Source organism: Callithrix jacchus, chromosome 8 (genome assembly GCF_049354715.1).
Source record: "Callithrix jacchus isolate 240 chromosome 8, calJac240_pri, whole genome shotgun sequence".
In the NCBI taxonomy this organism is placed as follows: domain Eukaryota; kingdom Metazoa; phylum Chordata; class Mammalia; order Primates; family Cebidae; genus Callithrix; species Callithrix jacchus.
In genome coordinates, this window is record NC_133509.1 from 125,631,865 (window position 1) to 125,654,321 (window position 22,457).

The window sequence follows — 22,457 nt, forward strand, 5'->3', positions numbered from 1 at the left end:
CAAAAATTAGTATTATCATAACTTTGGTTTATAATTCCATGTTTTGTTTCCCATATGATTTAAGAAACAATACACTTAAAAGAATTGTTAGCTTATGTTTGGGGGCATACAATATATCAAGATATAATTTTGTGACATCAGTAACAGAAAGGGGTAGGGATAGAGCTTTACAGGAATGGAGTTTCTGTATGTTAGTCAAGCAAGCTGGTATACATTTAAGTTAGTGTTACAACTTTAGAATATTAAATGGAATCCTCATGGCAACCACAAAGAAAATAGCTATCAAATGTACACAAAACAAAATGAGAAAGAAATTTAAACATTTCACTACAAAAAGAAATCAACTAACAAAAAAAGACAATAATGCAGAAGACAAGGGACAAAACAACTATAAGGCATGTAGAAAACAGCAAATCCCTCATCAGTGCCTACTTTAAATGTAAATGGATTAAACTCTCCAATCAAAAAGATGGAGATTGACAGAATGGATTTTTAAAAACATGATCCAACTATATGCTGTCTACAAGAGACTCTAGATCCACAGACACATATACATTGAAAGTGAAAGAATGGAAAAAGATATTCCAACCGGGCATAGTTGCTCACATTTCTGATCCCAGCACTCTGGAAGGCTGAGGTGGGAGGACTGCTTAAGCCCAGGAATTCAAGACCAGCCTGGGCAACAAAGTAAGACCTTATCTCTACAAAATAAAATTTAAAAATTAGACAGATGTTGGGCCAGGCACCCTGGCTGACACCTGTAATCCCAGCACTTTGGGAGGCCAAGGCGGGCAGATCACCTGAGGTCAGGAGTTTGAGACCAGCCTAGCCAAAATGGTAAAACTCCATCTCTACAAAAAATTAAAAAATAATAATGTAAAAAAAAAATTAGCCAGACTTGGTGACATGAGCCTTTAATCCCAGCTACTTGGGAGGCTGAGCCAAAAGGATCACTTGAACTCAGGAGGTTGAAGCTGCAGTGAGCTGGGATCACACCAGTGTGTTGCAGCCTGGGTGACAGAGACTCTGTCTCAAAACAAATAAACAAAGATATTCACACAAATAGTAATCAAGAGAGCAGGGATGGCTATACTAATACCCAACAAAATAGACTTTAAATCAAAAAAGGTGCTGGGAGTGGTGGCATGCTCTTGTAATCTCGGCTATCTAGGAGGCTGAGGCAGGAGAGTCACTTGATGCTAGGGGGTTGAGACCAGCCTGGGCAACATAGCAAGACCCTGTCTCTACAAAAAATTTTATTAAAATAGCAGAGTTATGATGGTACACATCTGTAGCTCTAGCTACTTGGGAGGCTGAAGCAGGAAATCTCTTGAGCCCAGGAATTCAGAGTTACAGTGAGCTATGCCAGCACCACTGCACTCCAGCCTGGGTGACAGAATGAGACTCCATCTGTAAAAATAAAAAATAAGAGACAAAGAAGGATATTATATATTAATAAAAGCGTCAATACAATAAGAAGATGTAACAGTTATAAACATTTACACATGTAACTACAGACCGTCAAAATATATGAAGCCAAAACTTCATATACTGAATTGAAGGCAGAAACAGAAAGTTCCATAGTAGTAGTTGGAAACGTCAACCACCCACTCTTAATAATGAATAGAACAACCAGACAGAAGTAAGGAAACAGAGGACCTAACACAATAAACCAACTAGATCTAACAGACACAACCAGTCACTCTACCCAATTTTCTGCTCAAGTATGCATGGGACATTTTCCAGGACGGACCACGTGTTAGGCCACAAATTGAGACAAAACGTGGCATGTTCACACCATAGAGTATTATTTTGCCTGTAGATGAAAGAAAATTCTGACACATTTTACAACATGGATGAACCTTGAGGACATTATGTTAAATGAAATGCAAGCCAGTCACAACAAGGCAAATGACACATGACTCCACTTATATGAGGTAACTGGAGTAGGCAAAATCAGACAGATAGAAAGTAGAATGGTGTCTGCCAGGGGCTGGGGGGAGGTGGGGAATGGGGGGTTATTGTTTCATGACTTTTTAAAAGGAAAGGAGTTCTGCAGACGGCACAACAATGCGAAGAATACATTTAATCCCACTGAACTGCGCATTTAAAAATGATTAAGATGTTTGATTTATGTGTTTTACCAAAATAAAATAAATCAGGAAAAAAAGCTATAGAGTGTATTTATAATATGAAAACTGAAATGGCCTAGATGTTTCATGGGCAACTGGTTCAAAAATATTCATCGACCGGACACCGCGGCTCACATCTGTAATCTCAGCACTTTGGGAGGTCATGGTAGGAGGCTCGCTTGAGCCCAGGTGTTCAAGACCAGCCTGGGCATCGTGTCAAAACCCCATATCTACAAAAGATACAAAAATTAGCCCGGCGTGGTGGCCCATGCCTATAGTCTCAGCCACTTTTGGGGGCTGAAGCAGGAGGATCCCTTGAGCCCAATGTGGGGGATACAGGTTGCAGTGAGCCGAGATTTCGCTACTTTACTCCAGCCTGGGCGACAAAGCAACACTCCATCTCAAAAAAAGAAAAAAATCCATAAGGCACACCACTGTGCAGCCTTTAAAAACTATGTTTTCAAAAATATTTCATGACATAGAAAAGTAATTGTATACACATACACACACAGTGAAAAAAGAAAATAAAATAGTATATAAAGCATAATCCCAATTGTATTAAATATATATATTTATATATATAAATATTAAATACATTATATATAGTGTGTGTGTATGAGTAACAGTGGTTAACCAGCTCAACTAACAGTATGGTAACCGATTCTATTTATAAATATTTTTAAATAAATATTAAGTATATATATATTTCTTTATTTTCCAAACAGCCTACACTCAATACACAGCTGAAGAATAAATGCCGATTTTTCAGTCAAAGGGATGGCATTCAGTGTTGGCTGGGATGAGAGGAGGCTGTTTCCTCACCCTGCAGCAAGGCGCGCACACAGGTACAGCTGTTCTGCAAGGCAATCTGGAAAGAGTTCTCTTTTGACCCAGAAACTCTACTTCTGGAAAGCTCTCCTAGGGAAATCATTAAGAACAGGCACAAAGACCATGCTGACAGGGTACACATCACAGCCTCGTGTATAACAGTGGAAAACTGAAAACCACCTACACATCCAAAACTAGAGGCTTTGGTTAAATAGATTATACATCATCCATATCATGAAATGTCATACAGCTGCTTAAATGTTACAGAAATGTATCCACTGTCACGGAAAGTGTTTACAATCTATAGTGAAGTAGAAAAAGCAGGTCACAAAGCAGTATATGTGGTATAATCCCACTTTTACAAAAAAAATTTCACACATATAGGAGGTGTAGAGAAGATCTGGAAGGAAATGAACTATAGTGTTAACAGCAACTGCCTTGAGTAGATGGAGTAATGGATATCTTTATGTTCTTTTGATTAGCCTACATTTCCAAATTTTATTCAAAACACATGTATTTTGTCTATATTCAGAACAATAAGGCCGGGTGCAGTGGCTCACGTCTGTGATCCCAGCACTTTAGGAGGCCAAGGCAGGAGGATTGCTTGTGTTCAGGAGTTTGAGACCAGACTGGGCAACATGGCAAAACCTCATCTCTAGAAAAAATACCAAAAAATTAGCCAGGCAGGGTGGTGTACACCTATAGTCCCAGCTGAGGTGGAAGCATCGCTTCAGCCTGTGAGCCAGAGATTCCAGTGAGCTGAGATCACACCAGCCTGACAACAGAGAGATGCCCTGTTTCAAAAAAGTAAATCCATAATAAATTGTTATAAAAAACAATAACATAAAATTGTGAGGGATGGAACCAGGGACAGCTAGAAGCATTGCTGGCTAGCTCAGCTAAGCAGTGTGGCAGGTAGGGCCTTCAGGAACAAGAAGGGCAAGGCCATCACAGTCACCTGCTGCTCCCAGCCTCAGCTGTCCATGAGATCTGACTATTCAAATCCCCTTCCACTGACCTTGGATTTATATATTCAAAGCATCTTCCCATTTTGTCTTGTTTAGTCTTCTCAGTACTCTTGTGAGAATATTATTAGCTCTGTTTTGTAGATAAGAAAAGCCAGTCTTAAATCACTCACAAATCACAGAACACAATCAAGGCTGAGCAGATTATCTCACACCAGAATCGCAACAACTCTATCCTCACTCACAATGGGTGATTACTCTCCCGCTAAGAGGCAGCTAGGTAAAGTGGAGAGTACAGATGCTGGAGTCCACAGGCCTTGCTTTGAATCCCATCTCAACTCTGAAAAGCTTCCTCTTAACCCCTCTGCAGGGAATGATAATCCTAAGGTCCGGGATTGTTCTCAGGATAAGCGCAATCACGTAGGTAAATCACTCTCCATCAGCGCTCAGCAAATGCTCAGGCACAGGAACCCCCACCTCGCAGGGCAGCTGAGCTCTCAGGCAGCTGTGAGGTTGGAAACAGGCCTTCGTAAATGGAACTAACATTGAACTTCACACAGTTTCCAATGCCCAGCTCTACCCTGTCCCTGAGGCCAAAACAGACTAAGTCTTCCTTCCTCCAAGAGTCCTCCACACAGGCAAGGCCTGCTCCTCCAACCCTGGAGGCTGTTCTTCCCCAAAAAGCCCCGTTCCTCCGCTGCTGATCGGTCTCACACGGTCTGGTCCCAAAATCATCTCCAGTCCGCAGCGACCCTCTCACAGAGCAGTCACCTGGCTCCGCCCCAATTTTCTCTTCTCTTCTTCCCTGCAGGGGCTGCCTCAAAGAAGAAAATAAAGAGCCCTGCGCCTATTTGATGAAAGGGCTTCTATTCGGAGGAGCCACTGCTGTGGACATCTGTCATGGACACTGCCTGTCCTCTGATCCCCCTAATGGGACCAGCCCCTCTTCACCATGGCTTTCGTTCGTGGCCTAAGCCAGTCACAGCTCATGTCACTGGTAACTGGATCAAGGATGAGAATGTGATCCAGTAAGACACAACAAGAACCCGGGCGAGATGTCTGAGGATCACACCCAGGAGAATGAGAGTCTGGAGCTGCTCCGCTCACCTGGGGCCTGAGATGGGGGAGGGGAGGGGACCATGAAACAGGGAGGAAGAATCCATGTCTTTGAGCCCCAAATCCAGCTGCCACTGAAGTCAGTTGGGGTTGGGTTTTCTTTCACCTACAGCTAAAAAGGCCCTAATGCACAGATCCTGGCAGAAACCGGAAAGTGGGTCTGCAGCTGGCTTGGGCAGTCAGCACTGTATACACTGTTTACCACTCTGCATATGCCTCAGGCAGGAGCTTAGGCCCTGCCCTCAGAAGGCTCTGTGGGATGGAGTGTCCCCTCCACCCACTCTGTGAAGAAAGCACACCCGCTCACTCCATCTGCCTGCCAAGCATCTGACCGGGGCTGGGCAGAGGGGATGACGTGGGTAGCTTCTCCAGCTGCCCCTGACTTCTGAGTACTTCGCATCCTCCAGCATCAGCAACAACTTTCCCTTCCCAAAACCATGCTCCAGGCCTCTGATCTTCATTTGATCTTCCCCTAAAGATTCCCCCACCTTAAATGTATGGATCCCAGGTCCCATTCCCTGATAGCCAAACCCTCTGCCTGACAAAGCAGACCCACAAAGGCACCGATGTGTTCACAGAAGAAAGCAGCCTCTCCCTCCCCATAACCAGATGTTGCTACCTGGGCAACTGAAGGGGCCTATCCAATTGTGGTCAAACCCAAGGGATACGTAAGAATAAAAACAACCCATTTGTTGATCTGCCCAGGGTGCTAAGTGCTTTATATGTATTCATCCATTCCCTGCAACAACCCTGTAAAATAGATATTATTATTATCTCCATTTACAGATGAGAAAACAGACCCAGTGGGGTGAAAATAATTTGCCCAAAACGTTTTAAATAGTAAGTGACAAAGCCAGAGGTCAAACCTGGAGAGTCTGACCCTAGAGTCCCATGCCCTTAGCCACTGTGTCAAAAGAGCAACTTCCACCCCAGGAGCAGGGAGGAACGGAGAAGGTAAAGGAACTCCGTAAAGCGCCCAACATGGTGCCACCTCCCCCACCTGGGCACAGAGGTCACTCGGCTTGACAGAAAAGTTTCCTACCAAGAAACATCTCCATGTCTTGGTCCTGCCCTGGACTGTATGACACAGGGCAAGTCCCTTCTCCCCTTCGGTACAGGCTCCCATACTGGGAAATAAAATGTGTGCATGGAGGATGACTGTGCAGGCCCCATTTACTCTCCAGTCCTCTGCTTCAGTGCCATGCAATCCAGAAAGGAAGTTAATTCCCCTGCTGTCTCCAGGTCCCAGTTTTTAAATTTTAAATTTAAAAATGTTCAGTTTTAAAATTTTATTTTAATAAAAAGGGAACTGTTCACTCTGTCTCTTCTATTAATTATGTCTCTGTTTATAAAGCAAAGATAGGTGCTTACTTTCGTCTAGGTACATAGAAAAGAAAGCCGCAGAGAATGCTGAGAAAGCAAGTAGCCCTGGTATAGAAGGCAGTCAGGCAGGCATGAGCAGGCAGGAGAGGGCTCCCCCGACACACACACACACACCAAGAACATCAGGTGACCATCAGGTGATGGTCAGGCAGTTGTTAGCTATTTCTCTAAAATAATAATTGGTAGCAGCCCGCATCAGGAAAAGGCAGTCTCCCGATAGATAGAAGAAACTTGAAACTGGTGATCAGCAGCTTCCCAACAAGTTCTCAGGAATTGGGGGAGTGCGCTCAAGCATGCGCGCCAAGAGGCCAAATTGCGGCATGTAACGGGTATATGACCTTCCTCTAGGAATGCGAGATTGGCAAAGGAAGAACGACCTCAGTGAGCATGCGTACAACTCCAGTTGTTTCTCACGATTCTGTTTTAATGTACTGTGCTATGACAACATCGAATATGATTGACTCTGAATGGGTGAGTCCCAGGAGGCTTCGGAGAAGCCAGCAATATAAGCTTGAAGGACAGAACTTGCAGGAGGAAACCCAGCAAGGGTGAGACATTAAGGTAGAGGAACCAAAGGCAGGAGTACAAATCTAGGGCATTCTCGAGTGACCTGAATGTTTTCTCCCCAAAGAAACCTTACCTGGCCCAAGCAAGTTCCAATCCATGTGCCAATAGAGAAGAGCATTTAGGAACATGGCATCAGACTGACCCTTCACCAGTCAGACTGAGACTCCCTTCTGCCACTCAGAGAAGAACAAGGGCCCTGGAGCCAGTCTCTGAGGTCAAGTCCTGGCTCGACCACTTCCTAGCTGTAGGACCCTGGGTAGGTTTACCTAACCTCCCTGGGCCCCAGGTTTCTCTTTCGTAAAATGGAAAGAATAATGGTGTTTACCTCATAATAAAGACTGAATGAAGGCCAAGTGCAGTGGCTCACGGCTGTAATCCCAAAACTTTGGGAGGCCAAAGTGGGCAGATCACCTAAGATAAGGAGTTCAAGACCAGCCTGGCCAACATGGTGAAACCCTATCTCTACTGAGAAGATACAAAAATTAGCCAGGTGTGATGGTACACACCTGTATGCCAGCTACTTGGGAGGCTGAGACAGGAGAATCGCTTGAACCCAGGAGGCAAAGGTTGCACTGAGCCGAGATTGCATCATTGCACTCCAGCCTGGGCGACAGAGTGACACTCCATCTTAAAAAAAAAAAAAAAGAAGAGAAAACCAGTGAATGAGATACTGGGAAAAAGGGCATCACAGCTGGTGCACAGGAATCTCTCAATACACCAGGGCCACTGCTGCGCTTCCGCATAACCTCACCTCATCTCATTTCTCTCCTCTGTAAATTCAGGGTTTGGAGAGTTAGAGACAGGATATCCCCTAACATGGTGCTGGCCCGCAGGACGTTCTGGGAGCTGAATGGGGCAAGCTTCCAGTTCCCAATCAGCAAAGGCTAGCATTGCCTGGCAGAAGGAGGGACTCTATCTGAAAGCCCTGATCAACTCAGACCTCAGGTCACCAGGGAAAAGTTGAGGTGACAAAGAAAGTGTGCAGGTCAATCCCACTGCCTAGAGCAGTGTGCAGAGAGCATGGGGAGGGACGAACATTCAGAGACACCCCTGGCAGCAGCCTCCCCTTACAAATCCTCAGGGACCTTGGTGAAGAAAGAAAAGCCAAGAATATTCCTACACAGAGCTAGGACCAAGGACCTCTTGAACTCCTCAGAGAACGGGCCTGTCTCTGGGCATCTCCATGAATCTGGCCAGCAACTGCCCTGTTAGTACAAGTCACTTCTAGTCCCCCACGCCCTACCCAACACTCAGCTCTTCAGCTGACATTGGCATCGACTATGTGCCGTCACTGTGTACTAGATAGTAGCATTTTGTGTACTATCTCATGTGTCCTCATGACCAGCCAATGAGAGCTTGATGGGTGGGGAAACGGGGGCAGAGACAGGCTAAGGAACCTGGGGCACAAGGTCCCAGAGCCAGTATATGACAGACAAAGAGTAGGACCCAGGGAGATGGTCGGGGCCGGTGCCCATAACCATCCCTCTACACTGCCTCTCACCTGGCCCACCAGGCTCTCTGGGGCCTGGAGCCCCCAGAATGCTGGCCACTTCCTCTAGACAGAAGTGACCCTTCCCTCTTCCGGTACACATGTGACTCTACCCGTACTCATGGAAGTCAGAAACTAGCCAGAGCCAGGTCTCCCATGAGCCAGCAGGTGTCCCAAGAGCCAATGCCACAACCTCACGGGTAGGGGGCCCACTGCTGACCACATATCACCCAGAGCCAGGCTCAGGGACCAAGTTGCCTGTCCTCCTTGCCCACCTTTCATGGCAGCCACAAGACTGAGCTGGCAGTGCCAGCTGTAGACAACCTGTCTCCATTTAACTATCTCAGAACCAATCCTAGGACGTGGGCTTTGGGCAAGCCCTAAAGCTACCTCCCACTACCACCTAGCAAGCCAACTCCTGGTACAACCCCACCAGGCCCCAGGGCAATTGGGCAGTAGAAATTGCCAGATGATGCTTTGCTCTCCTTCCAGAATACTGTTGCTGGTCACACACAGACAGCTCCTGAGGCACGTGAGGTCGCTGGTCCCTAAGCACCAGGGAGAGAAGAGCGTGGCCGTGTGGCACAGACCCCAGTACTTCCGATAGTTCAGAGAGATGCAAACAAAAGCCAAATGCTGCCAGAACCCCAGAGGCAGCCTCAAAGGAGCATGCCCAATAAACTGCCAGAGTGTCCTGTCAAAAGCAACTGCATCTTTTCCTAGCCCACGGAGACGTTTAGAAGATTAATGAGATGAGCCTGGCAGTACTCAAGGGTCCCCAGGGAACTGGGTGAATATATCATCCCTATCACAGAGCTCTTAAGAAGTGTGCCGTGGGCTGGGTCTTTGTTCAGCGCTGCATAGGACAACTGAGTCAGACAGGCTGAACCACCTGTAGCCCCCACATCTCAGCCAGAAAGTGCAGCCAGCATACAATGGCCAGCTCACGACTGTTCTGCAAGGGCACGCCACCTAGGGCCCTGGCCTCTGCCAGCCACAGTCACGGGACATGGTTTGAAGAGCAGACAGCTGAAGGACAGGAGCCACTCCAGATAATCTTGCTATAGCCTTAAGAAGTCCCATTCAAAGTGTCCCTTTTCCTCTAGGAAGCCTTCCTGGCCCTGAGGCCTGTAGTGACCTCTCCCTATTACCCATCCCTAGCTTTTGCCATTTGCTGCACTGTTTGGGGTTGAGATTTTAAAATTTCTATGTAGCACTTAGAATGTGCCAGGAACTACATTATTAAATGCTTTATGTACATTATTTGACTTAATCCTGCTAAGAGCCCCATGAAGTGGGTGTGATTATGCCCATGACAGACTGAGGAAGCGGCGGCTGGGAATGATCCAATCGTCCATGTGTCCTGGGCTTCCAGACGTTTTCTTCCCATGAGATTGCATTCTCTCGCACTAGAGTGCAAACTGCTTCAGAGCAGTGAGATATTTACACGTTCTTCTAGTCCCTGAATAGGTGCAAAGTTATCCAAGAGAAGACTGATTGCTAGTGATTGCTGCATGTCAACCCATTAGCCTTCATTAACCCAGAGGCGGCATTAATGAATAAAAACACCATCGGCCATGTGGCTAACTGACCACATGATTCAAATCCCTGTAGATGCTGTGCAGAATTTGAATTACCAAGAAAGGTCCCTGCTGAAGTTGCATTATTACTTATCAAGAAACTTTGCTGAAATGTTTTTCCTTCATCCCCTTCAGTGACAACTGATGGCCACTGGCTCAGAGGAACAAAGCCCTGCTGGGCTTAACATGACCCAGGACATGCGGGGGGCAGCCCCAGCAGCTTTGCTGGGAACTGTCAAGTTCGTCACCAGCCAAGGGCCAGGGGTCAAACAGGTAGCTCCCAGGAGGCACTGCTGGCTCCAGGGCACAGGACACTCGGGGGAGAAGGCAGGGGCCTCACCTTTGGTAGCATAGGCTTCTGCAATCACCCGCAGCCTGTAGGGGGGGGCAGCTGTCAGCGGCAGGTCGTCCAGGCCCACCCGGGCATAAATGTTCAGAGCTTCTTTATAATCACCTTCCACATAATTCAACTTGGCCATGATCAGATTGGATTCTTGTAGGAATTCTGACTAGAAGGAAAAGGAGAGAAAGAAAAGCATTTTCCTACAACATTAGGCATGACGCCTCAGAGCCCGGCCAGCTGCTGCCCTGAAACCTCACAGCTCCCACACAACAGCTTAGACATGAATGTTCTGACCAGTATTATCCACAATAGCCAAACAGTGGAAACAACCCAAATGTCCATCAAAATGTGGGCTGGCCATAAAATGGAAAATGACTCAGTTGTAGTAAAGAATGACGTACTGTTACGTGTTACCACATAGATGAACCCCAGAAACATGATGCCAAGTGAAAAAGCCAGTTACGAGAGGCCACATATTGTATGCTTCCCTGTGTATGAAATGTCCAGGATAGTCAAGTCTAGAGTTAGAAAACAACAGATTAGTCTTGGCTAGGAATGGGAGGTGGTGCTGCTACTGGTTACGGGGTTTCTTTGGGAGGTGATAAAAATGTTCTGGAATTGACTGTGGTGATGGTTGCATACATCATGGATATACTAAAAATCACTGAACTGGACACTCTGAATGGGTGAATTGCATGGCATGTGAATTACATTTCGATAAAGCTGTTGCAAAAACTTAATCAAAATAAAAACCCTGCGGCTCCCCTCAGGCCGGCTCCCAATGGCTGGGCCAGCTGGGATGCTTCATAAGTTCAACATACAAGCACCTGACTCCGAAAAGGAAGCTGCCCAGACATCCTGGTGGGTCCTGCCATGACACCAGAGATGCACCACAACCCTGTAACCCAAATCATCAAGGAGAGCCTTCCCAAATGGATGCGAGGATCAGGACTTGCTTTCCAGGACAAAGTTTCTCACTGAACCACTGAAGTTTGTAAACTGAGGTGACCTGGTCCCCTCCCCAGAGGCTGAGGGCTAGAAGTTCTCTGTGGGTCCCCTTTCCTCGCAGTCATCGAGGTGACCTGCCCAGACCCATTCCCCAAAGCCTCATCAATGCCCTCCTCCCTGATCCGTCCCCCAGCACCTAGGGAGAGAACAGGCCACCCTGCCACCTATATTAGGAAACAGATTTATCTTCCTTGGCCAGGCCTTCTCTTCAGAGCCCAAGCTGTTCAAAGCTGAGTTTTTTTGCTTCCAGAAGCACACCATGAAACTGCACTATTTATACTGTAACCTAGAGCTTTGATGCGTGGACAGCATGGCGCAGGCAGCCAGGTACGCGTGTTACAACAGCTGTCTCAGCCAAGGTCATCGGCTTCCAGGCATTTCTTGGAAGAGAGCAGGGGCATTGGGCAGCACTGGAGAGGATGGCAGAGTGGACAAGGAGGGCTGATGGGGGCAAAAGCATTTATGGGTGGCCCAAGGGAGATGTGCCAGAGGAATTTGAATTATGTCTGGAGACAGAGAAATCAATGCAGACTTAGAAAAGCAAAAAAAAAAAAAGCATCCAGGCCAGGTGCAGTGGCTCACACCTGTAATCCCAGCACTTTGGGGGGCTGAGGCAGGCAGATCACTTGACACCAGAAGTTCGTGACCAGCGTGGCAACATGGCAAACCCCATCTCTACTAAAAATACAAAAATTAGCGGGGCATAATGGCAGGCATCTGTAACCCCAGCTACTCAGGAGGCTGAGGCACAAGAATTGCTGGAACCCAGGAGGTGGAGATTGCAGTGGCTGAGATCATGCCACTGCACTCCAGCCTAGGCAACAGAGCAAGATTCTATCTCAAAAAAATAAATAAATAAAAGCATTTACCATAGGGATTCTCCACCCAGGTTAGGGGCAGGCCAGGCTTAGGTATTTTGAAAACATTTCCTAGGACATTCTGAGAAGTCATCCCTCCCTCCCCAAGCTTCTAGCATCTGAGAACCATTGGATTAAGGCAAATTGAAGGAGGAGGGGGAGTGAGGAGTTAGCATTAATGGACACATCACAAGAGGTTCCGTTTGGGAAGATGCAAAGAGTCCTGGAGATGGAGGGTGCTGACAGCTGAGCGACAATGATAATGTACTTAATGCCACTATACTGTACACTTACAAAGAGCTATGATGTTAGCTTGTATGTTATGTATATTTTACCAAAGGGGGAAAAAACGGTTAATAAAAGCAAACTGAAGAGGTAGGTGGAGAAAGAGCTTGAAGAAAATTGCAAGCCTAGAGGCACAGTTTGGACACACTGGGAAAGCCTCGCTGGACGAGTCTGGTCTGCATGGAAGCACAGGACACAGGTTGGCCAGGGCGCCTCGGCTGTTCAGGCATGGGACAAGAGCCCAACACGGTGCTGGGGGCCACCTTGCTCACAATGAGGACCATTTCCTTTCCCTGAATCAGAAACCAGATGTCCTGACTCCTAGTCCAGGACTCTTTCCATCTCTCTACCTGGCTGGCTGGCTCTGGTCTTCCCAGCCTCAGTTCACTCAAGACAAGCTGGACTTAAGCTCAAGGAAGAAGAAAGTTTCACATTAGCCGAAGTGAGCGGGACAGCACACCCATGCAAAAGATGTGCGGCTTTGGAACATTCTTTATAAGATGGAGGAAGCTGAAAACAGCAATGGGAGAAAAACTCTCCAGGTAGAACCAATAACACAGCAAGAAATGATGTGTATCCAGTGCTGTACAGCTGTAAAAGAATTTCTCCATCTGAGCCTCAAAACAATCCTGGGCTAAGTAGGCCTGTAGCTGAGAAACATGGTGCTCAGAGAGGTTAAGTAATTTCTCAAGATCACACAGCTTATAAATCCAGAAGTGGACTCAAACCGAAGCATTTTAATTTGAATTAAATTCAATGGCTGGGTGCGGTGGCTCACACCTGTAATCCCAGCACTTTGGGAGTCCAAGGCAGGTGGATCACCTGAGGTCAGGATTTAGAGACCAGCCTGGCCAACATGGTGAAACCCCATCTCTACTAAAAATACAAACATTAGCTAGGTGTGGTGGCACATGCCTGTAGCCACAGCTCCTCAGGAGGCTGAGGCAGGAGAATCGCTAGAACCTGGGAGGGGGTGGTTGCAGTGAGCTGAGATGGCGCTCTGGCACTCCAGCCTGGGCAACAGAGCAACACTCTGTCTCAAAATAAATAAATAAATAATAAAATAAATTCATGTGCTTACTACACGCTACATTGTAGAGGATAGAAAGCAAAACCTGTCAGCACCTGGTGAAATGAAAGGGGAATTTTTCAAGACGAAGTTGTGGAGGGTAGACAGGGGAAAGAAATGAGCCAGATATCTGCTCTCACACCTCCTGGCAGACACACACTTGAGCCTGGCTAGCCATCACTGTGAGCTGTGGCCCACTTGCCTGCTGTCCCTCCACTCCCTCCTGCTAATCAAGACCTACCCCTGTGTCCACCTGTGTCATCATCTCATCACCATGTTATATGTTAAGAACATATGACATGGATACAGGGTTTTACCATGTTGGCCAGGCTGGTATTAAACTCCTGGCCTCGAGTGATGTGCCACACACCAAAGTGTGGCATGGCCCTTACAGAGAAACTGACCAGGGAAAGTGACCTGGTTTTTGAAGCCCAAATGCTACAGGAAGTCCTTAGGCACCTGGGCTCCCTATGAGGGGCTTTATGTTTTTGTGTTTTTGACCTCACCGGCCACCCACTAGGGGCCTGGGGCGGGGTCCCTATATAGAGGTGACACTCTCCAGCCACCTTCTAGGGGCCTGGAGCTGTGTCCCATGCAGACAACATACATAGAGACCATTTTGAAAGCAGCTCTCTATCAGGGTTTCCAGAAGTCTGGGGCTACACCACTGACCAAGACCTAACTGACTTAAAGGTTGCCCAAGCCCTCCGTTGCAACAGGGCCAAGGAGGCGCCAGACGACCAAGAAGAGGAACAGTTCAAAATGAAAGCTCACAGGCTTAGAGCATGCAGGAGCCTGGAAGGTCCGAGCTCACCCCTCTATGAGCCCACCCCATTCGAACCTACAGAAACTTCAGAGAGGCGAATAACCTCCCCAGGGTCACTCAGGAAGTCAGGAGCAGTACAGATATGAAAGGTAAACCCAAGGAAAACATGGCTTCTCAGGGGGAAGCGTGCACACACAGACAAGAATAAAGACCAAAAACAGAGCCCCAGAGGATTCTGAGACAGGAAGAGAAGAAAAATGAAAAAGACATCATCAAAATTAAAAGGAAACAAAAGTCAGAGCTCCAGAAGTTCACCAAAGACTGTCCTCAGTGGGAAATACATCCTGGGGAAATAAGAAGGGGGGTCCTGGGGAAGACAAGCAGGATGGAGGAGGCTGCATATAGCCATCTGAACTAGGGGAAGCATCTGGAGCCAGGGGACCCAGGGGGCCACCCGGGGGGCAGAAGGGCAGGGTGGGAAGAGATGACCCCCATGAAAAGCAGAAGGAACTGAATGGAGAATCCCAAGAAGAAAAGAAGGAAAGCCACATGAGAGGGAAAGGAAACCTGGGTATAAGGAGACCAGAAAACAGAGTGGACAGATAGGGGGCAGCGCCTAAGATTCGCTGTGCCAGAGGGTGAGGGTCCTTGCTCAGGTGCAGGGAAGTTCTTGGCCCCCTCCTAACTGTGACATCAGGCCTGCTGGCACCAGTTTGGAACCCCCCATAGCTCTGGGCCACAGTGGCCTGTTTTATTCATGAGCAGGAAACTGTGTGTCGAGCACCCCTTCCTGTCTTTTCTAGAACTGGTTCACATGTCAGGTTAAGGTCTGGGTTATATCGGAGAGCTTCAATTCAAGCATCTGAGAGATAAGTGGCATTGTACAGGATGGCGTGTCATTGAAGACTCTCATCAGAGAGACCCTATTGGGCCAGAAGGCCCCACAGTGGTCAGCCAGCCTAGAGATTGATGCATCCACCCAACAGGGAGCTGGCCCGCTTCTAAGAAGACAAGCCATGCCAGTGTGCAGGTGAGCCTCAAATGTCATCCGGCTTGACCCTGAGCACCCTTCTAAACCACACACTGTCCAGAGGCCCACCGTACCTTAAGGTTCCCTCGGTCCAGGGCGGCGGTCAGATGCTTGCGGACCTCAGTCAGCTGGGGCTTGGGGCCCCGGGGACTGGCCCCCTGCCTCAGTGGGTGTTCCTTCAGGTACTGCTCCAGCTTTGACTCCCCGAGAAGAAGTTCTGCCATGTCATCTATAAAAACAAAATGAGAAGCCAGATGGGAGGAAGGAATGGCCTGCAAGTGGAACCCCCACCATGGGACCCCAGAACCACCAGACCCTGAGGCTCCAGGCCCCCAGCAAGGTCCTTCTGGAACGTCATAGCCTTCACAGGGTCACAGGGTCTAGGTGGGGACCACTTCATAGTGAATTTAGTTCACTAAAAAAAGTCCCGGTAGCATGTACTCACACAGGTATTGGCTCAAGCACTCAGTCATTTCTTTGCCAGTAGATACATATTAACATGGAGAGAGTTCAAGTTCAGTCAGAAAAAAACAAAGGCGTCTTATGATGTATTCGGTATAATCTTTATAAAACACATACAAGGTCGGGCATGGTGGCTTATGCCTGTAATCTCAGCACTTTGGGAGGCTGAGGCAGGTGGATCACGAGGTCAGGAATTCAAGACCAGCCTGGCCAACGTGATGAAATGCCACCTCTACTAAAAATACAAAAATTAGCTAGGTGTGGGTGGTACATATCTCTAGTCCCAGCTATTTGGGAGGCTGAGGCGGGAGAATCGCTTGAACCCGGGTTGCAGTGACTTGAGAAGGTGCTATTGCACTCCAGCCTGGGTGACAGAGTGAGACTCCATCTCAAAATACACAGATGCACGCACACACACACACACACACACACACACACACACACCAGTGTTATGTATTTTCAAGAGTGGCGCAATGAAATCCCCAAGCTCTTCTGTTGTCTCCTGTGGAGCTGGTAGAATGTCTATACAGCCAGATCATAAAATGAGTCTGTCAAAATGACCTGAAATGCAAGTCTGTATTTCTGCAGAACAAGACTGTTAGTCTGTTTCTGTCTAAAAGTCAAAACTATACACATATCTGGGAATGCCTGCATGAAGCTTCTACTCCGGAGACCACACTGCTCATGGTTATAACTTGCTGATGTCTGTATTGGCTTAATTCAAATGAAAAGCTAACTCCAGGAGCAGCTCTTTGGAATCCACACCCACCCCCCAGACTGTTCTGAATAAACCCAGAATAACTCAGACCGGCCTAAGCATGGTCTATTTTTCTGGGATGGGACAGAACATAATTATATTGAAATATAAAATCAGTTTTCAAAGGTCTGGAAGGACGTATCTTGAGCCCATGATAGTAGTTACAGCTGGGGTGCTGGGGAGGGACCTCCACGGGGTTGGTGGCAAAAAATTGACTTTAGCTTTGTCTTTAACATCCTGGTCCTAAAAACAAGAATAGATTTGCTTATTATATATGCAATCTAAAATTAATTCAAAAAGTCATCACCGAGGACCCCCTACGATTCTGGGTGGTCAGCCCACCAAAGGCCAAGAGCTAAAACAAAAGCCTTTTGTACATGCTCTCAGCAGTCAGCCCAGAACTGCTGAATCTATAGGTATTAGCAGTGCTCTATGTACTGGGAACCCTAAAATAACCTTTTAGAGATGAGACCTAGAGTCCTAGGAGGAGCCAAGTAACACTTAAACAGGGCTGAGTTCAGTTACTGAACTCAAGAATTCATTAGACATTCAAGGACAGAAAGGAAATCTGGCAGAGTGTGGTGGCTCACATCTGTAATCCCAACACTTTGGGAGGCTGAAGCGGGTGGATCACCTGGGGTCATGAGTTTGAGACCAGCCTAGCCAATATGGTGAAACCCTGTCTCTACTAAAAATACCAAAAAAATAGCCAGGCATGGTGGTATATGACTGTAATCCCAGCTACTGGGGAGGCTGAGGCAACAGAATCACTTAAACCTGGGAGTGGAGGTTGCAGTGAGCCAAGATCACATCACTGCACTCCAGCCTGGGCGACAGAGCAAGACTCTGACTTAATAAAAAAAAGGAAATCAGGCAGGGCCACAGCAGCATTCAACACCGAAGACAGTGAAGCAGCGCCTACAGGGTACACCGGGGTACAAAGTGCGACCCCAATGCGTGGGGCCAGTCCAGACACCAGCCCGACACAAAGGCCACAAGCAGCCTCCTCCTAGACACATGGGTCCTTCTCAAGAAATGAAACCCAGCTCATAACGACACCCAGGACTCAGGAACAAAGGACACGTAGGCAAATGCCTGAGTGTTCAGAATGCTAAATGCCCTCAAGAGTCAGAGCCTCAGAACAGAATATGAAGTGTCAGAAACCAATGCATTGCAAAAACAATCATATCAGAAATTGGGAGGAGCTTCAGAGTGCCATGTCTTTATCTTTCAAAACACTGTACCATGTGCTTTAAAAAAAAAATCACCCTAATCTCTTACTATTTTTCAAAAAGCTCTATTTTTAAATTTTAGTGAACTCTCAGGAAATAATGAGGAACCATTTATTTACAGCTCAAAAATTCTTTTAAATTCATTTTAGTTTCTTTTTTCCATTAATATTTAGTAATAAACTTATTAATACTATAATAGAGCAGTGCTGTTGAACAGAAATATATGCAAGTCACACATGTAATTTTCAAATTTTGTTTTGTTTTGTTGGAGACAGTTTTGCTCTTGTCACCCAGGATGGAGTACAATGGTGCAATCTTAGCTCACTGCCACCTTCGCCTCCTGGGTTCAGGTGATTCTCGGCCTCCCAAGTAGCTGGGATTACAGGAACCCGCCACCATTCCAGGCTAATTGTTGTATTTTTAGTGGAGAAAAGGTTTCTCCATGTTGTCCAGGCTTGTTTTGAACTCCTGACCTCAGGTGATCTGCCAGACTCAGCCTCCCAAAGTACTGGGATTACAGGTGTGAGCCACCGCACCCAGCCTTAATTTAAATATTCTAATAGCCATAGTAAAGAAGGAAAAGAAGACCAGCCTCAGTGGTTCATGCCTGTAATCTCAACACTTTAGGAGGCCTAGACAGGCAGATCACTTGAGCCCAGGAGTTTGAGACCAGCCTGGGCAACATAGCGAGACCCCGTCTCTATAGTTTAAAAAAAAAAGTGGAATTAATTTAAATAACATATTTTATTTAACCAAAATACTGTCAGGTCAACATGCAATCAGTATTTTAAAAACATGAATGACTTCTTACATTCTTTTTCCATATTAAGTTTTCCAAATCTTGTGTGTATTTTACATTCACAGCACATGTCAACTCTAACTGACCACATTTCAAGTGGTCAGTAGCTACATGTAGTGTAGCTAGTGGCTATGAAACTGGACAGGGATATCATCACTGTTTACAGAAGTATGTCTAAATTTCTACCTTTATATCTATCTATGTCCCTACAAAGATGTCTAAAATGATTATCACTTAGTGTGAACAATAGGAATTTCTGAATGATAGGATTTGAGGTAATTTGTAAATTCTCTACATTGAGCAAAGTCCTTTTATGTCACTTTTAGAAAAAAAAGTAATTCTTCTTTAAAAACTGAAAGTATATATGCCAGGATATTAATAGCGGTTATTTCTGAGTGGTAAGATTGTCCATGTTGAACTTCTTTTCTGTATATTTTTAAATTCCATAAAATAAAATAGAACTTGGGATTCAGAGTCCTAGATTTAAACACAAGTTTGTCACTCAATGATTTAACCTCATTGATTCAGGGAGGCAATTACAAGAAAGTACCTCTTTCAACCTGAACAGAGAACCCCTCTCTCCTTTCTCCCGGCCCCTCCCAGCCACCCACCCCTCCTCACCTCCCTGCCACAGGGACCCTGCATCTGAAAATGGCTGCTTTGGGCAGTCTCTAGGCCAGGGAGCAGAAACAACGGGAGATCAGTACCCAGGCTACCTATTATAGCTGCAGGGGCATAAGACTTACCCTCTCAGAGCCACAATTCCATTTATAGACTGTGGGCTAGAGCTACTGAGTTCTCAGCAGGAAAACTCTATGGCCCAGAGTGACAACACCTCCTGGCTGGGCCTTAGATGATAAGTAGGACCTGGGCTGGCAAAGAGCAGAAGGAAGGGCACACCAGGCTGAAGAAATAGCACAACCAAAGCCACAGCGCAAAGCCCAGGAAAGTGGAGAGAACCAAGTGCAGGGGAAGAGGGTGTGGGTAGAAAGCTGGAGAATCAAGCTGGGATCGTAGCACCAAAATGTCAACACTTCTCCTTCCCGACCTCCCAACTCAGCACCCCCACCACAGGAAGACATCCACAGCCCTCAGCAATGGAAAACGGGTCCTGGCCAGGTGTCACATATGCCACCTCTTTGGAATGCTCTGGCATCCTGAGGACACCGTTTACCAATACTTGGTAAACACCTACTAATCCTCCAAGCACTGCAGACCTCTCCTCCATGTGCCCCATCCCAAACCACCTCCAGCAGCCCCAGGAGCCCTGAGTACCCTGGATGTTGATCAATCTGTCTGCCCCTTCCAGACAGTAAGCACAAGGCCTGAAGGAAGATCCTGTGTGTCATGCACAATGACTGGCTCAGAGTCCGTGCTTGGTACATGGTGAATTAATTCGATGATGGGGAAGGCATTTGCAACCTTTCCGGGTTAGGATGGTCACTGCCTGGGCAGTCTGCTTGTTGACCCAGAATATTCATTCTCCCTTTCTTCCTTTAGTATTAAAATTCCCAAATTTTATCAGGGCACACGGCTGCCCAGTTAAAGACTACACTTCCCAGGCTCTCTGGTGGCTACGTGGTGCCACGTGACTACATTGTGGTGACATGGGCCACGTGACTACATTATGGCAATGGGATGGGAGCAGAAGTGTTGCACGTGGCTTCTGGGTTGAGCCTTTAGAGGGAATGGGCTTGTCCGCCAGTCCCTGTTCACCCTGCCCACAGGCTGGAGCATGGCAGTGCTGCTGGAAAATGGCACCACAGCTGGAAGCCATCTATTGAGGATGAGCAGAGCAGAGCAGTACCACACAGGGAGGCTTGCCAGATCCCAACACCCCAGACTGCTTACGATCAATTATAACATGACAGTGAGACATCAACTTCTATCCTGTTTGACTTTCTAAGTCACTGTGATTCTGACCTTTGTTACAGGGGCCAAACCAAAATCTTAACCAGATCTCCCAAACAAGAAACCAGCTTTCGGCTGAGAACTATCTGGAAATACCCCACCAACCCCAGTCGTCAAGTTCACTGGTCTCCAGACAGAATTCCTAGAACCCAACTGAGGGCCTCTACAGAATCCACAGACCCTGCACTTCTCCCACTGCTTTGGTTTCACATCCCAGGATTGCCAAACTTTTATTTAAACAATGGGTTTCATAGTTGCAGAGAGATGTAAAAACTGCTACCCAAGTGCTAGGCAGGATTCAGGGCCTTTGTGTTTCTCTGATCTGATGCTGGAGGAATGCGCCAGAGTCATGATGCCAAGATGTGGAGAGCGCTCAGTTCCATCAGCAGCAACTGGGGGCCGGGCACTGTGGCTCACGCCTGTAATCCCAGCACTACGGGAGGCTGAGGCAGGCGGATCACTTGAGGTCAGGAGTTCAAGACCAGCCTGGCCAACATGGAGAACCCCTGTCTCTACTAATAATAAAAAATTAGCCAGGTGTAGTGCTGCACACCTGTAATCCCAGCTACTCAGGAGGCTGAGGCAGGAGAATCATTTGAACCCAGGGGGCGGACATTACAGTGAGCTGAGACTGTGCCACTGCACTCCAGCCTGGGCAACAGAGGAAGATTCCATGTCAAAAACAAAAAAAGCAGCAACTGGGAGAGGGCAGCACAGGAAAATGTTCAATGGAGCAAAAGAGGTTTTCCTCAGAATTAGGAGACAGTCCCTTCCCTCACAACACCCCAGTCTCTCAAGACCATTCAACAGATACAGGCTCTAATGAAGGTATGTACAGTATTGGATGGGGGTGGGAGAGGAGACAAAGTTTGCACCAAGAATGTGATGCTACACATTTGCAAGATGGAAAATCTGGGGAGAAGCATTCCAGACAGAAGGAATAGAATATGCAAAGGAATGACATGCCCTACTCGTTTGGGGAATTGGAAGTCTTTCGTTAGAACCAAACCATGAAGAGCTGGGACAGTGATATGGTCTAGCTGTGTCCCCACTCAAATCTCATCTCAAATATGGTAATCCCCACCTGTCAAGGGACAGACCGGGTGGGAGGTGACTGGTTCATGGGGGTGGTTTCCCCTATGCTGTTCTCATGATGCTGAGTTCTTACAAGACCTGATAGTTTTATAAGTGGCAATTTCCCCTGTGCTTTTTCTCTTTCCTGCCACCTTCTGAAGAAGACACTCACTTCCCATTCACCTTCCAACATGATTGTAAGTTTTTTGAGACCTCCCCAGCCATGTAAAACTGTGAGTCAATTAAACCTCTTTCCTTTATAAATCATCCAGTCTCAGTATTTCTTTTCTTTTTTTTGAGACAGAGTCTCATTCTGTCACCCAGGCTGGAGTACAGCGGCGCCATCTGGACTCACTGCAACCTCCACCTCCCAGATTCAAGCAAGTCTCATGCCTCAGCCTCCCAAGTAGCTGGGATTACAGGCATGCACCCCACCATACCTGGCTAGTTTTTGTGCTTTTAGTAGAGGCAGGGTTACACATGTTGGCCAGGCTGGTCTCAAACTCCTGGCCTCAAGTGATCAGCCCACCTTGACCTCCCAAAGAGCTGGGATTACAAGTGTGAGCCACAGCACGTGGCCAGGTATTTTTTTGAGACAGAGTTTTGCTTTTGTTACCCAGGCTGCAGTGCAATGGCACGATCTTGGCTCACCGCAACCTCCGCCTCCTGGGTTCAAGCAATTCTCCTGCCTCAGCCTCCCAAGTAGCTGGGACTACAGGTGTGCGCCACAAAAATGCCCAGCTAATTTTTGTATTTTTGGTAGAGATGGGGTTTCACCATGTTGACCAGAATGGTCTCGATCTC

General features: G+C 47.0%; 1 protein-coding gene across 6 annotated transcripts in view; it reads right to left on the minus strand.

Moving 5' to 3' along the window:
* The window catches only part of TTC7B (tetratricopeptide repeat domain 7B), a 267,642-nt gene that overhangs the window by 223,213 nt on the left and 21,972 nt on the right, over positions 1–22,457 (minus strand). For all 6 annotated transcript variants that reach the window (XM_035261265.3, XM_035261263.3, XM_035261261.3 and 3 more), the window contains exons 2-3: positions 15,493–15,647; positions 10,401–10,569 (exon numbers count right to left, since the gene is read on the minus strand). In XM_035261265.3, coding sequence (XP_035117156.1) covers positions 10,401–10,569; positions 15,493–15,647 — 324 coding nt within the window. The remainder of the gene's footprint in view (positions 1–10,400; positions 10,570–15,492; positions 15,648–22,457) is intronic.